This window comes from Bos mutus, chromosome 18 (genome assembly GCF_027580195.1).
Source record: "Bos mutus isolate GX-2022 chromosome 18, NWIPB_WYAK_1.1, whole genome shotgun sequence".
Lineage (NCBI taxonomy): Eukaryota > Metazoa > Chordata > Mammalia > Artiodactyla > Bovidae > Bos > Bos mutus.
In genome coordinates this window covers 61,124,790-61,138,478 of record NC_091634.1, presented here as the reverse complement: position 1 = coordinate 61,138,478, position 13,689 = coordinate 61,124,790, and the positions used below count along the sequence as shown (strand labels likewise).

The 13,689-nt window shown below is 64.2% G+C and overlaps 1 protein-coding gene across 1 annotated transcript in view; it reads left to right on the top strand.

The window, feature by feature from the left end:
* Window positions 1-13,560, top strand: part of VAC14 (VAC14 component of PIKFYVE complex) — a 76,467-nt gene extending 62,907 nt beyond the window's left edge. The window contains exons 15-19 of the mRNA XM_070388746.1: window positions 3,965-4,139; window positions 5,568-5,686; window positions 6,918-6,997; window positions 8,807-8,957; window positions 12,947-13,560. Coding sequence (XP_070244847.1) covers window positions 3,965-4,139; window positions 5,568-5,686; window positions 6,918-6,997; window positions 8,807-8,957; window positions 12,947-13,109 — 688 coding nt within the window. The 3' untranslated portion in view covers window positions 13,110-13,560. The remainder of the gene's footprint in view (window positions 1-3,964; window positions 4,140-5,567; window positions 5,687-6,917; window positions 6,998-8,806; window positions 8,958-12,946) is intronic.
* The last annotated feature ends 129 nt before the right edge of the window (window positions 13,561-13,689 follow it).

Genomic DNA, 13,689 nt, shown 5'->3' with positions numbered 1-13,689 from the left:
CCCCAAGAGCTACTCTGGTCCCCTGCCCCTCCACATGGGCCTGGCCCCCAGCTGTCCCCACCGTCCATGCCCCCCTCCTCTGTGCCAGCCCATGCCTGCCCCCGGCCCCCTCTATCCCAAAAGGACTGGGCCCCCTCCTTCAGCACCCCCACTACCAAGACGGCCTCCCCCAGGCACCCTGCCCCATGCACCGCCCCCAGGCCCGCAGGATGAGCCCGGAAGAGCAGGGCCTCTTCTCACGTTCTCTGCACACGGCCCGGCAGGGAAGGGTCTTGGTCCCCACACCAGGACTTGGCCTTGCCCAGCTTGGTCCTGGCCCCTGGAGAAGAAGCGGCGCATGGGATCTTCCCACACCAGGACAGAGCGAGGACCCGCGGCCTCGGGGCACGACCTGCCCTCTCCAGGCCCTGCCAGGCCGGTTGAGGTCTTCCTCCTGCCCACTCTGGCCCATGGTCACCTGAAGCAGGGGCTGTAGGTGGGCTCCAGGCTGGACCAAGGGCAGCACCTCCCACCATGGCTGGGGCCGTTCAGGGGCAGAGTCTGGCAGGTGCTTGGCCGGTGTTTGTGGTTGGGGGACAGTGAGAAGGCTCACACCAGCCCGGCAAGCGTGGTGTGGCCCCGGCGGGTGAGCTCTGGTCCTGAGCCTTCCCAGCCCAGCGTCCGGCTTGGCCTTTTGAGGCCGCCTCTCTGTGCTTTAGGGAAAGTGGCGGTCCCTCTTGTGTCCAGGGGTTTCAGAGCCGACGGAAGGTAGGGTGCTCCCCTGAGAGCTCCTGTGAGTGACACAGGGTCCCCCACGGGAACTCGGACCTGGAAGCATGGGACAGTGGTCCATGCCGCAGCGGGCAGCTGGAGGAGAGAGGGCAGAGTGCGCGCTGCAGGCCGCCCCAGGGCAAGCGCGGGCCGCCCCGGGGCAAGTGCAGGTGGAGCCCTGCTCTCCTCGGGCCTAAGGGGGCCTCCAGGTTGTGGCCTCCCAGACCCCACCCAGGCTCCCTCCCACCCCACCTCTCTGCCTTGTCCCCAAGTATTTTCCAAGCTATTGTCTCACATGAATAGCACGTTAATGTGGGTATTAAAAAATATGGGCAAATGTTTAATGCTCGCAAGCTGTGTTTCATTATTGATGCTCTGCTTGAGGGCCCGGCAGGCAGCACAAGCAGGCGGGGGCTCCACGGAGAAGTGATGACGCAGCAGCCCTGTGAGGCCGCCATCTGCCGGGCCCGCTCACTACGGGCTCCTAGGAGGCAGAGTGGGGAAGGGAGCTTGGTCCCTGGGTCTGAAGCCGCCCCTCCTCCCCTGCCGGTGTGGCCAGGCCCCTCTGCGTGCGTGGGGTGCCGGCTCAGCAGATCCCACGGGGGGAGCCTGGGGCCGGGCCAGGGAGGCTGGGCCGCCTGTGCGGGTCACACCACAAACTCAGGTTTTGTGAGAAATGGCCCCTTATTTTCGGCCATGCTGGGTCTCCGTTGCTGCATGCAGGTCTTCTCTAGTTGCAGAGAACGGGGCTACTCTGTAGTTGCAGTGTGCAGGCTTCTCATAGCGATGGCTTCTCTTACTGTGGAGCAGACTCTTGGTGCACAGACTTCAGAAGTTGCCACCCAGGGGCACTTGTGTCTTGAGGGCGCTAGAGCGTGCTGGCTTTGGTAGTTGTGGCGCACGGGCCTAGCTGTTCTGCGGCATGTGGAATCTTCCCGGACTGGGGATTGAACCTGTGCCCCTGCATCGGCAGGCAGATTCTTATTCACTGCAGCACCAGGGAGGTCCATAATTTAGCACTTTTTAAGAAGCACCCCAGTAGTGGCACGGAGGGTGAAAAAAGAAGCAGGGAGTCTGATTAGAAGGTGGCTTGGAATTGAGCAGGCAAGAGAGGGCTGAGCGGTGGCCCCGGGCAGGATGGCTGAGACGGGCCAGGAGGCAGGCGTGCCCTGAAGGCAGAGCCCTGGTGAGAGGGCCCCTGAGGGTCACGGAGGACTCCATGGTTTGGGCTGCAGCAGCTGCATGGGCAGTGATGTCCCCTGAAGGCTGGGGGCCTGAGTTGAGGGGGAAACTAAGAGGTGTGCTGTGGCCCCACCAAGCCTGAAGGGCCTGTTGGTCAAGCGGGCAGGGCAGCCACCAGGCGAGCGGTGCCCATCCAGAAGCCACCAGGGCTTGAGAGGCGTGTGTGGGAGCCGCTCATCTAGAAACAGCTTTGAAGACATCCTCGGGGCCAGACACGGCCACCAAGGGTGCCAGCCAGAAAGGGAGCCGACGGCGACCGAAAGCCCCAAGGAGGAGGGCGTGGTGGTGACACGGATGTACTCAGCGCTCTGCTGTCCTGACCTTCTGAGGCTTCCTTGTGCTCGCAGCTTCTTAGAGATGCCAGGAGGCCGTGGTGCCTGCCTCCGCTCCTCGCCACCCCCTCACCGGTCTCTCTGCACCTGCCCTGGCCATCCTCTGGCTGCCACAGGCCCCCCCGGGCCCGTGGTCCCTGGGGAGCGCTGCCTGGCAGCAGCCTCAGCTGTCGGCCCCTGTCATGGAGACGGCGGCAGCTGCGGGCGATGGTCACTTGTGACCATTTGTCAGAAAGCACTCCTTCCTCCCGGCCTGCCCTCCTATCCTGCTTCTCTCCCACGGCCCTGGAGAGGGGCCCATCTTGGGCTGGGAGGGCCCCGAGGGGACAGAAGCGCTGTCAGTGCTCTGCCAAAGGGCCACCCGTGGTACCAACGCGGGACCCAACCAGGGGTCCCGTCCGCCACGCACCACGCGTCACACAGGCTGTCAGGAGTCTGGGTAGCTGCCCCCCCAAATCGCCCCAACAGTGCAGGTAGACGTCACCCCCAATTAGAAGGTGGAGAAATTGTCCACAGACACACTGGGTCACACAGCTGGTCAGGAATCAGGAGCACTAGGCTCGGGGCCATGGCCCATCCTCCACCCGCCCCACCTGCCCCCACGATGGCGGAGCCCTCCCCGTCCCACCTCTGGCCCATCCCCCCAACAGCTTTGTTTCCATTTCTTTGGTGGTTTCTGGCCCCAGCCTGCTGGTTCCAGCTGGGCCTAGGCTGGAGACAGCCTGCCTGCTCTTTACGCTTCGTGGTTTGGCCTCTCTGTTACCAAATGCTCTGGGATTTTTCTGGAGCCAGGGGTGGAGAAGAATCTTCTCCAGTCTGGCCCCAGGGCGTGGCTGGTATTCGGAAGGAAGCAGGAAGCCAGACCCTGATAATGCTGAGTTTAGTGTATGTTCAGTAGCCAGAAGCAGAGATGTTAGAGGCTCATTGGCTCCAAGTGGGGCATATTTTGTTCAGCACCTTTGAGGCCTCAGACCCCTGTTCACACAAGCCTGAGGCCTGAGAAAAGACCAGGAGTCAGGCAAACAGACACTGACCCCGGATGAGAGACAGGAAAGGGGGCGCCATGCTGGCACCGGCCCCCAACAGGCAGGGCTCAGGGGCCACACCCCACCCTTCTTACCAGCCTTTGCCAACTCCTGGGTTTGCTTTTCTCGCTTCCAGAGGCCTTGAGATTCCTAGACTCCCGACAGAAAGGCCTGCTTGTCCCGGCAAGGCCAGGCTTCTGTGGGCAGCTGGCAAACCAGGGAGGTCGATAGGCTTCCCCGAGCCCTGTCCTTGAGACCTGGTGTCACTGTTGACATCACCTTGGTCCAGAGACCCAGGGGAAACTGCTTTCTTCCTCTGTTCTCTGGGTTCCCAGTTTTCCCTTTTATAAAATGGAGACTCCTTCCCAGAAAGCCCGAGCCTTATCCCCCAAGCTGTCTTTCTTGGGATTTCACATTCTGGCCTGGGGTGGAGGGATAAACACAGCCTGTGGGACTCTGGAGTGCCCGGGAGCCATGGACCCAGCTCCACTATGAGTGGCCCCCTTGGGCCCCCCAGAGGCCCAGGAGCCAGGGGTCCTGCCACAGGTCCAGAAGGCTCTGCCTCCTGCTGCACATGGAGAGCATCTTCCCCCTCACCCCTCGCCCCTCCCCCAGGCAGCTCTGCCTCCTGTTGCATGCGGAGAGCATCTTCCACTCGATGGCGGACATCTTGCTCCGGGAGGAGGACCTCACGTTCGCCTCAACCATGGTCCACACCCTCAACACCATCCTGCTGACCTCCACTGAGCTCTTCCAGCTGCGAAACCAGCTCAAGGACCTAAAGACCCCGGTACTCCTCACCCGCAAGCTCCAGCCAGTGTCGTTCGTGTGTGCACGGGGCACGGCCGTGCCAGCCTGCCCCTCGGTCCCCAGAGATTGGCGGGGAGGAGACAAGGATGTGACCCGAGGCCTCCCGGTCCAGTGTCAAATACAGGTCCCTTTGGGTGGGCTGTATGTGAGTGCTAGCCACGGGCGTGAGTTTCCTTGGAGCAGCCCGCCATGAAGGGCTCTGCCCACAGAAGACTGGGGACCCTGCTCCAGGGTCCATGTGCCCTCCCTGACACCCCACCCCAACCTGGCACTGCCCTGTGCACACAGAGCAGCTCAGTTCTGAGCCCCCATTGCAGGCCTGGATGAATCGTGCTTACTGGGCTGTGCCAGCTGGTCAGGGTCGGGCCTGTGAATACAACCCCGCCACGGTCGGGTGTCACTGCTCCCCTGACCCTCCTCCTTAGCCTGGGCCCCCCTCTCCCTCAGAGGGACATGTCTGTGTCAGCCAGGGTGTCATGGTGCTGTCTGGCCCAGGAGTTTTGAGTGAGGACCCACCAGGGCTGGTCAGAGAGAGCAGGAAGGCGCTCACCATTCTGCCAAACCGCTCTGGGGGATGTGGGTCAAAGGCCTCACTCAGACTGAGCTGCGGAGGGTCCCTGGGGTTGGCTGTCATACAGGACAGGCTGGCCTGGCGGCTCTGGGGCTTCCATCTGGGCTGTGCTCATCATCCTCCCAGCTCAGACGCTGCACTGGCCGTCTCTGGGGTCTCCAGGACGGCCAGGCCTGTGCCTGGGGGCACTGGGGCCTGGCCTCTGGGAATGAGCCAGGCCACACCCCTGCCTCCCTCCTGTAGGATGTTCCTCAGGGCAGGGGCGCTCCCTAGGGTGGGCTCAGCTCCAGGCGTGGTTTCAAGTGCAAGGTGAGCTGCAGAGGAAGGAAGAGGTGGCTTTGAGGATGACAGGAAGGTGCTGCCCAGGAGAGGAGGCAGGGCCCTGAGCAGGCTTCCTCCCCGCCCGCACCCAGCGCCCTCACGGACCCCTAGGCCCTGCCGTGGAGGGCTGGGAGGGTGACTGCTGTTATCTGCCGAGTTGGGAGCGCCAGCGCCCAGGCCAGGCTCGCTGCCGGCAGGCCCTCGCAGCCACAAGCACGTGGCTCTGTGCGCGAGAGTAATGACAGGGTCTGAGGAGGAGCTGTCAGCGTTTCCTTTGTGACGGCTCCTTCCGGCTGGGCTGCCAAACAGCCCTGAGGCCGAGCCGGCCCCTAGTGCCCTGCGAGGCGCCCGCGGTGGGGGAGGGCGGGGCACGGCTGAGGGCCCCCGCGGCGGGGTCAGGGGCGGGGCCCGGTGGGGGGAGGGGAGGGGGCACGGCTCGGGGGCGTGGCCCGCGGCGGGGGTCAGGGGGCGGGGCCCGGGTGGGCTCTTGACAGCGCACACCCCTTCACCCCGCAGGAGAGCCGGAACCTGTTCTGCTGCCTGTACCGCTCCTGGTGCCACAACCCCGTCACCACGGTGTCCCTCTGCTTCCTCACCCAGAACTACCGGCACGCCTACGACCTCATCCAGAAGTTGTATCCTTCTCTCACCATCCTGCCACCCAGCCTCGGGCGATGGAGGCCGGTCCTAGAGGACTCCCCTCCAAGGCTCCCCTCCGGGCCTGTGGCTTTAAGGCCTGTGAGGCCCAGTGAGGGACGCAGCTGAGGAACCGGGGTCATCTCGCGAACCGGAGGTCGGGAAGGGTGCGTGCTTACGTGAGGGTGCGCCGGGAGAGAGGCAGGGTGTCCTCAGCCCAGTGCTGGCGCAGGGACGGGGCGGTTGGACGGCAGGAGGAGTTGAGCCCAGGGGCCTTCGGGGGCCGCCGAGCCTCGTAGAGGACGTGCCCGGGAGAAGCGGAGCAGCCGTGGGGCCTCGGGACGAGGGAGGGCCCCAGAGCCTGTCGGGGCCTGTCTCAGAGGAAGGCATCCACGGTCAGGTTTTGTTTGGAACACTGTGAAGCAAACCAGCTTTCTCTGCATGGTGTCTGACCTGGATCACACAGCTACGTAGGAGGCAGAATTGGCCGCCTCCTCTGAGGGGCGGAGAGCTGGGCTAAGCAAAGAGCGGCCCTGCGGCACCTCCGCTGATGGTCCGCCGCGGCCTTGCCTGGCTCCCTGAGGCGCCCATGCGCCATCACACCTCTGTCTGCCCTCGTCACTCAGGCGGGAACGGGGCCCTGCCTGCCCCAGCCCCCCGTGGGCTGCAGGCCCGAGATAAGAGCCCTCAGGGCCTGGTGGGCGCAGAGGAGAGGAGCAGAGGAAGCACGGGGCTGCCCTGCTGGCTCGGTCTAGAGGGGCAGAAAGGCAGAGGGAACAGGCTGCTGAGGCTGTGCTTTGTGTCCCAATGCTGCTCAGGCGGAAACATGGCCTGAGCCCAGGAGCCAGGGCCTGGGGCAGGGGCTGCATGTTCGGTGCAGCCAGGCCAGCCCTGGGCCAGCACCTCTGCGCCCCCAGCCCAGCCCCCTAGAGAGCAGGCTGCCCCCAATGCCCCCAGCCCAGCTCCTCAAGAGAGCGGGCTGCCCCGGGGCCCCCGCACCCCCAGCCCAGCTCCTCAGAGAGCAGGCTGCCCCAAATGCCCCTAGCCCAGCTCCTCAGAGAGCGGGCTGCCCCCAAATGCCCCTAGCCCAGTTCCTCAGAGAGCAGGCTGCCCCCAACGCCCCCAGCCCAGCTCCTCAGAGAGCGGGCTGCCCCCAACGCCCCCACCCTAGCCCCTCAGGCAGGCAGGCTGCCCTGGCCAGCAATGAGGCTTCCTTGACCACCCTCCCAGCGGGGACCTGGAGGTCACCGTGGATTTCCTCACGGAGGTGGACAAGCTGGTGCAGTTGATCGAGTGCCCCATCTTCACATGTGAGCGTGCGCCGTCCTGCTGGGAGGCTGTGGAGCCAGACTCGGAGAGCGGCTCTCTGCCCCTGGGGAGGGAAGGGGGGCAGGCAGGCACCCAGGGGCACTTCTGGAACATCAGGAGTGTGAGAATGGGAGGACGGGGCTCAGGCGGCGGGCTGGAACAGGGCATCAGAACCTGCCTATGCGCTGGCAAAACCCACCTGGGGCAGGCGGGGCGGCCATCAGGGGTGCTTTCCCAAGCGCCTAGGAGCCAGCCTCTCGTCCCTGCAGAGCAGACCTGGCATCCGCCAGGAGCTGACGGCAGGCGCTGAGTGTAACACCTGGGCTAAGTGTGCGGGGGAGCGGCTGGCCGAGCCGAGCACAGCTCTTGGCGCCTTACCTCATCCAGTGCCTGCTCCCCAAAGCAGGCGGCTCTGAACACAGCCCGTGTGCTTACGGTGTGGAAATGAAGCTGGGCGGCAGCCCTGCTGACAGCCAGCTTCCTCCTGAGCCCAGCACCCAGGCCCCTTGCTTGGGCAGCACCCCTGGCCTACCCAGGCCAAGCCCTGGAGCCCAAAGGCGACTCAGGGGCCGTGGGCTGCCCCCCCATCCAAAGAGAAGGCAGCTTCTCCGCACAGCCACCATCATGGTGACAGGCCCATGAGCAGGAGGGAGACCCTGTTCCCAGCGGAGGGCATCAGAGCGTACCCCAGACGGTCCCTGGACTGACATTTCACTTTCTCAGAGGTCTTCCGGAGTAGCCTGGCTTGTGCTCCCCTGACGGCAGGTCCAGCCCAACCCTAAGAGAAGCCGCAAACGTCTCTCCAGGCCCAGGGCTTTCATGCGGGGACCACAGCAGAGTGGTCCACAGCTGGCCCTGCCTAGCCCCGTTCACACCCTCGGTGGCCTCGAGCCCTGTGGTGACTAGCTTGGCCCCCAGCCCAGCTCACCCAGGGCCAGAGCAGGGACGGGGTTTGGAACCGGCGCCGCTGGGCCTGGGGTGAGGGGAGGGGCTGCTGCTTGAGACCCCTGCCTCCTGCCGCAGCCCGCCCCAAGGCCCGTGTGGAGCTCCTGGGTGACATGGCCTCTTCAGGGCTATGTAGCTTGTCCTCCACCAAAGATTCTCAAGATGGGGCCTTAGACACAAGAAAGAAACGAGTGATTCCCTGGAAGGGCTCAGGAGAGCCGAGTGGTCCCGTCTACTTGGGACCATGCTGGGCAGGGCCCAGGTGCATCCCTCCCGTCTGGCACAGTGTGGGCAGGGCTGGTATCTGAGGCCGATGTCCAAAAGTGTCCACCAGACGCTCCTGGCTCAGTGTGTTCAGTCACACAGCAAAGAACTTCCCACCCTGCCCTCCCTTAAAGCTGCCCCTGCCCAGCCTCTCTCTGGCTCACCCTGTTTACAGCGCTCTGTGCCCATGTGTGGAGCGGGCCCAGGGATCTGTCATGCTCCGGCTGGGGCCCCTCAGTGCCAGGGAACGGTGGGTGTGTGCAAGGCCCGGCGGCTGGCTGGGGTCACCAGGCTGAGGTAACTGTCGGGAAGGTTGGACGGCAGGGGAGGCTGATCTCGTGTGATCACGGGACGGCTCAGACGCCGCTGGAGGGGGCAGGCTGCGAGGAGCCCAGCCACCCCGCTGGCCCTCCTGGCCAGGCTGCAGTGCCATCAGAGCCGTCCTGACCCCCACCTCCGCCCTCCGCCTTGCCCTCCGCCCTCCCTGACCCCGACCCTCCGCCCTCCCTGACCCCGACCCTCCGCCCTCCCTGACCCCCGCCTCCGCCCTCCCCGACCCCTGCCCTCTGCCCTCCTTGACCCCTGCCTCTGCCCTCCCGCAGACCTGCGCCTGCAGCTGCTGGACGTGAAGAGCAACCCGTACCTGATCAAGGCCCTGTACGGCCTGCTCATGCTGCTGCCGCAGAGCAGCGCTTTCCAGCTGCTGTCACACCGGCTGCAGTGCGTGCCCAACCCTGAGCTGCTGCAGACCGAGTGAGTGCCCAGCTCGGGGACACGGCCTAGCGCATCGGGGCACGAAAGGGGTGACCTGGGCCCTCCCTGACCTCCCCTCACACCTCCTGTCACTGCGGACACTGTTCGCCTCACGGCCTCTTGTCTGTAGGCCTCCCGTTTCCACATCAGAGGAGACCTGGCCCTGTTCACAAGGTGGTAGGTAGTTGGGTTGAGTTTATTAAAAAGTTTGAGCAGGTGCTGGAGTGACCCAAACAGAAAGTGCAGGGTGAGGAATTCGTGTCCCGTTTTGGAGACTGTGTCGCCTGGGGCATGTGGTGGAAGGGCCGCAGGGGGTCCCTCCCAGGCACAGACAGCCCTCCCCCTACGTGCAGCAGAGAGACAGCCCTGGGCCACAGCGTGTCCCCGGTCGCCGCGGACCCTCCCCATCGCCGGGTGGGGTGGGAGACAAGGGCGCACCGTGGCCACCCTGCTCTCGACCCATCCACAGGCAGCACAGGTCCCAGGCTGGCTGCCCGGAGAGGCCCTGCATGCCAGCCTCCAGGGGCATCCAGACCCCCACCCTGAACCCACTGCTGGCCCGGCCCCCGGAGCCTGTTGGGTCATGTCTATATTTGGTAACCCTTGGAGGCTTTGCCTCATCCACAGGCATTTGGCATCCGAGATGGAAAATTTCACTTGTCAGGTCACCATGGAAACAAGCAGAGCCACTGAGATTTACGCTGAATGGAGCGCACCCAGCTTGCACCAGATGCCCTGTGCGTCTAGAATTCCCTCCCAGGCTGTGCAAGCCCCTCGGCAGGCTGGGTGCCTCATGCCCACAAGAGGACTCAGGCCTTTACCCTTGCGGTGGACACAGGCAGCCTTGAGATGCCCATGTGCCTTCTGTCCTGCAGGGCCTGGGGCACCACCCCTCCCCCACCTGACCTGATCTGTCCAGAGGCTGGACGTGTGGTCCCCGATGGGCTTTCTGCCTGCCCCAGGCCATTCAGAGGGGCTGGAGCCCCCAGGCCAAGGCCCAGCTCCTGTGCACCATGCCCCCCCGACAGCAGCAGGGAGGGCTGGGTGCTGCCCCAGCTGCTCATGACGCCGCTGGGTGATCCTCAGGAGGGGACACTCAGCGCTCAGGGTGCCCTGGGGGGCAGGGGCAGCCACAGGGTTAGGTGTGGGTTTTATTCCCTCAGCTGGAGTGCCTCTGGCTGCTGGGACTCAGAAAGGCCCAGGACCTGTACTGTGCTTTGTTGGCCTGGCCTCTGCTGGCCACCAGTACCTGATGGGTGTTAGGGTCGCCCTGGCAGCCACTTAGGAGGGAAGGTGAGAAGGAGGCAGAAAAGGCTGCTTGCCTGTGACCTCTGGGCCGGGCCACAGCCCCTGTGCTGCTAAAGGCCGGTGCCTCCTAAGAGCTCTGTCCGCTACATCTCCTCGCATAGGGAGCATTCTATGAAAAGGAAGGAAGGCTCAGATCAGTTGGAGCCCTCCCCAAGCCAGGGTAAGGCAGGTCTGCAGGTGAAAGCTGGGAAAAGGAGGCTCGCCCCTGGTCTCCCGTGGTCAGCGTCAGCACGTCTGGGGCCTCTGGCTGATAGGTGGCTCGCAGGCCTGGACTAGGGTCTGGTCCACGCTCTGCTGAGGGTTTGCTGTGTGGCCTCAGGCCGGCCCCATGGTTTCTCGGGGCTCTCGATGTCTTCCATCAGTAAGTGAGCACTGGACTAAATGGATCCATGAGGGTCTGCCCAGCCTTCATGGCATTGGGTTCCCAGGCTCTCCTTGCAGGGACCCAAGAAGAGCTGCCCTGGAAGAAGGCAGGGAAGAGCGGGTGAGGAGGGGGGCCTCAGGGCCAGCTGTGGGTGGGCGGCCGCTTGCCGGCTTAGGCTTAGAGACAGGTCCACCCTGGAGAGGCAACCCTGCGCAGGGCGGTGGTGGGAAGACAGTGGCGGGCTGCCCAGCAGGCCCATGAGCAGGAACCAGCTGGAGGAGCCTCTGCTCCTTGCCCCCCCGCACCCCACCGAGGGCTTAGGGACCCTGGCCACCGGTTCAGGCTTCTGGGCCATTGTTTTCCTCTGTGAGGTAAGAGGGACCCTCTGAAGCAGAAGCTGGTGACATTTAGCAGCCAGGAGCCGGGTGACAGGTACGTGGTGGTGGAAGAGAGGGCTGGCCTTGGGTTCTGGAATCCCAGCCCTGTGCTGCTGGCCAGGTGTCCCCCAGCCACTCATGGCCTGAGGGTCGTAAACATACAGGGAACACAAAGGGCTGAAGTGGCCACACCCTGGACTGGCAGTGGGCGACTGGGGGCGGGGGCGAGCCTCATTCCCAGCCTCCATGTTGGAGGAGCCCCCCCACCCTGGAACACAGCCCTCCCTGCCCCCAAGACTCCGGGCGGGGAAGGGCCTGCCCACAGGGGGCTGAGTCACGTGAGGGGCAGGACTTGCTGCCTTCGGGGCGCGGGAGCAAGGGGACGCCCAGCCCCCCACCCTCGCCCGCCCGGCCACATCTGTGCACAGCACCCGGGATTTACCGCCGTCACTGGCATCTCCCTGGCAACCCCTAATCTCAGCCCCTCTGTGTCTAATGCAAAGAGTGCTGGGGGGAGGAACACACAGACCATGGGTGCCGGCCTCAGACGACGCACTTCATCATCTCTGGCCTGCACGTCTCCCCTTCTTCCGTCTATGTGGGTGGCATGGCATCTGGCCACCCCCTGGGGCCAGGGCTCCAGGGTGTCCCTCAGCCACCTCAGAAGGGGGAGCTGCTCCCTTGTGGCAGTGACACCAGGCCCCAGGAGTACTACGCCAGGGATGTCCCTTCCGCTTTCCCAGGGGAGCCCGGAATGCTGCCCACGGTCTGGCCCCCAAGAGTGAACCCAGCCCAGCTCCTTGTGAGCTTTGCTGAACCAGTGTTGCCCGAGGCCCAGGTGAGGTGAACTAATAGTTCACCCCAGCAGAGAGTCCTGCAAAGACTATTTTTCTCCCTCATTTTGGTCTCACTGGAGGCAGATCCATGTGGTCCAGGAAGGATCTGCTTCTGGACTCTGAAGGCTGGAGGCCATGGTGAAGGGCTCTCTTGACAACTGTGGGCTGATCAGCTAGGCAGAGAATCTTTGGGCCACTGGGCCCAGGAAAGAAGCGGCCACAGCCACACTCCAAGGTGTTTACAGGTCGTGTATCTTTGTCAGGAAGGGAACAGGCTGAGCAGGGGTACGGGGCTGCTCCAGATGGCATCCCAACCATGGGAAGAGTTCCTGCTGTCCCTGGTCCTGGTGTTTTTTGAGAGGTGCCTTCCAGCTCTGACCACTGGTGGGCTGCGCCCCACCAGGAGCCAGGTTCATCGGTGAGGTTTTCATTTGCGTGAAGCACTGTTGTGATTCCCCCAAGCGGAGTGAGCTGCTGGGCCTCAAAGGGACATGGTTGTAGCCGCAGTGGCCACCCATTGGGCACCTAGGCTGGGACTGGACACCAGGGCAAGTTCCTCCTGCTGTGTCTCGTATTGCAGCTGTGCAGTGCACAACCTGTGCTACGGCACAGAGCAGCTAGGAGGGTGCTAACGAGGAGTTCTCAGAGGCGTCGGCTGCCCAGTAGCAAAACCAGCTTTCCTTCCCCGGGGACACAGAGTGACTGAGGGCCTCTGAGCCCCAGAGCTCAAAAACAGAGGTCCTGCCAAGTGGAGGGCCAGTAGACCTCGGCCATCCCTGTGGTCCCTGGCCTCAGCCCTGCCCCTCCTCCCCTTTCTCCCTGGACCCTGTTCCAAGCCCCAGCTGGCTTCCTGGCTGGCTGCTGGCCCTGGCTTTCACCCCAAAGGGAGCCACTCATAAACAGGAAATGCTTCCCGGTGTGATGCCTGCTCTGGGTGCCGTTGCCAGCCCACAGGCTGAGGGCCTTATCCAAGCGGCAGTGTTGACTGGTCCCACTCGCTGTGGGGGAGGGGGCACTCCACCAGCCTGTGGCTGGTGCTTCCCCCTTCAGCATCCCCACATGCACTCAGGCCCTGACGTTGAGCCCTTCTGCTCCCTTCCACAGAGACGGTCTGAAGGCGGCACCCAAGTCGCAGAAAGCAGACTCCCCAAGCATCGACTACGCGGAGCTGCTGCAGCACTTCGAGCGGGTCCAGAAGAAGCACCTGGAAGTGAGGCACCAGCGGAGTGGGCGTGGGGATCACCTGGACCGGAGGGTGGTCCTCTGACGGCCTGGCGTGGAAGCGGGCCCACGGAGTGGTGCCATGGTGTACTGGGGGTCTTCAGGCTTCCTCCCTGCAGAGCCCAAGGGTCTGCCTCGAGGGCAAGGCTGGGCCTGGCCACCAGCGCGGGGCAGGGTAGTGGGCTGGAGGCACTGACCACCGCACTGCTCTCACAGCCCAGCCCCGGGCCCCCAGCACAGTCAGCTGCACTGGGGATCAGACAGAGCTGGCTTCCCACCAGGGTGGGGCCGCAAGCTCAGACATCCCCGTTTTCTGGAATCGGGTTCTTTCTAACGCCCTCTTGTAAAGAGCTTGACGCCCCAAGCCCACCAGAGCTCTGACCTCGTGCAGATGTGTGTACATACATGTATACCCGTCTGTGTGCACATAGGGACCAGCACAGAGATCCGTACGAAGGACGCACCCCTCCCCAATAAAGAAGTGACAGAAAACCCTCCACCCACGCCTGGCCTGCTCCTTCCCCACGGTGCCCGCCCCGCCGATGCTCAGCAGCCCTGGGACCCTGCTGCTGGTCCTAGAGACCTGTTCTCATGCCCCCAGGCTTTGGGGAGCCTCAGATAGGCCC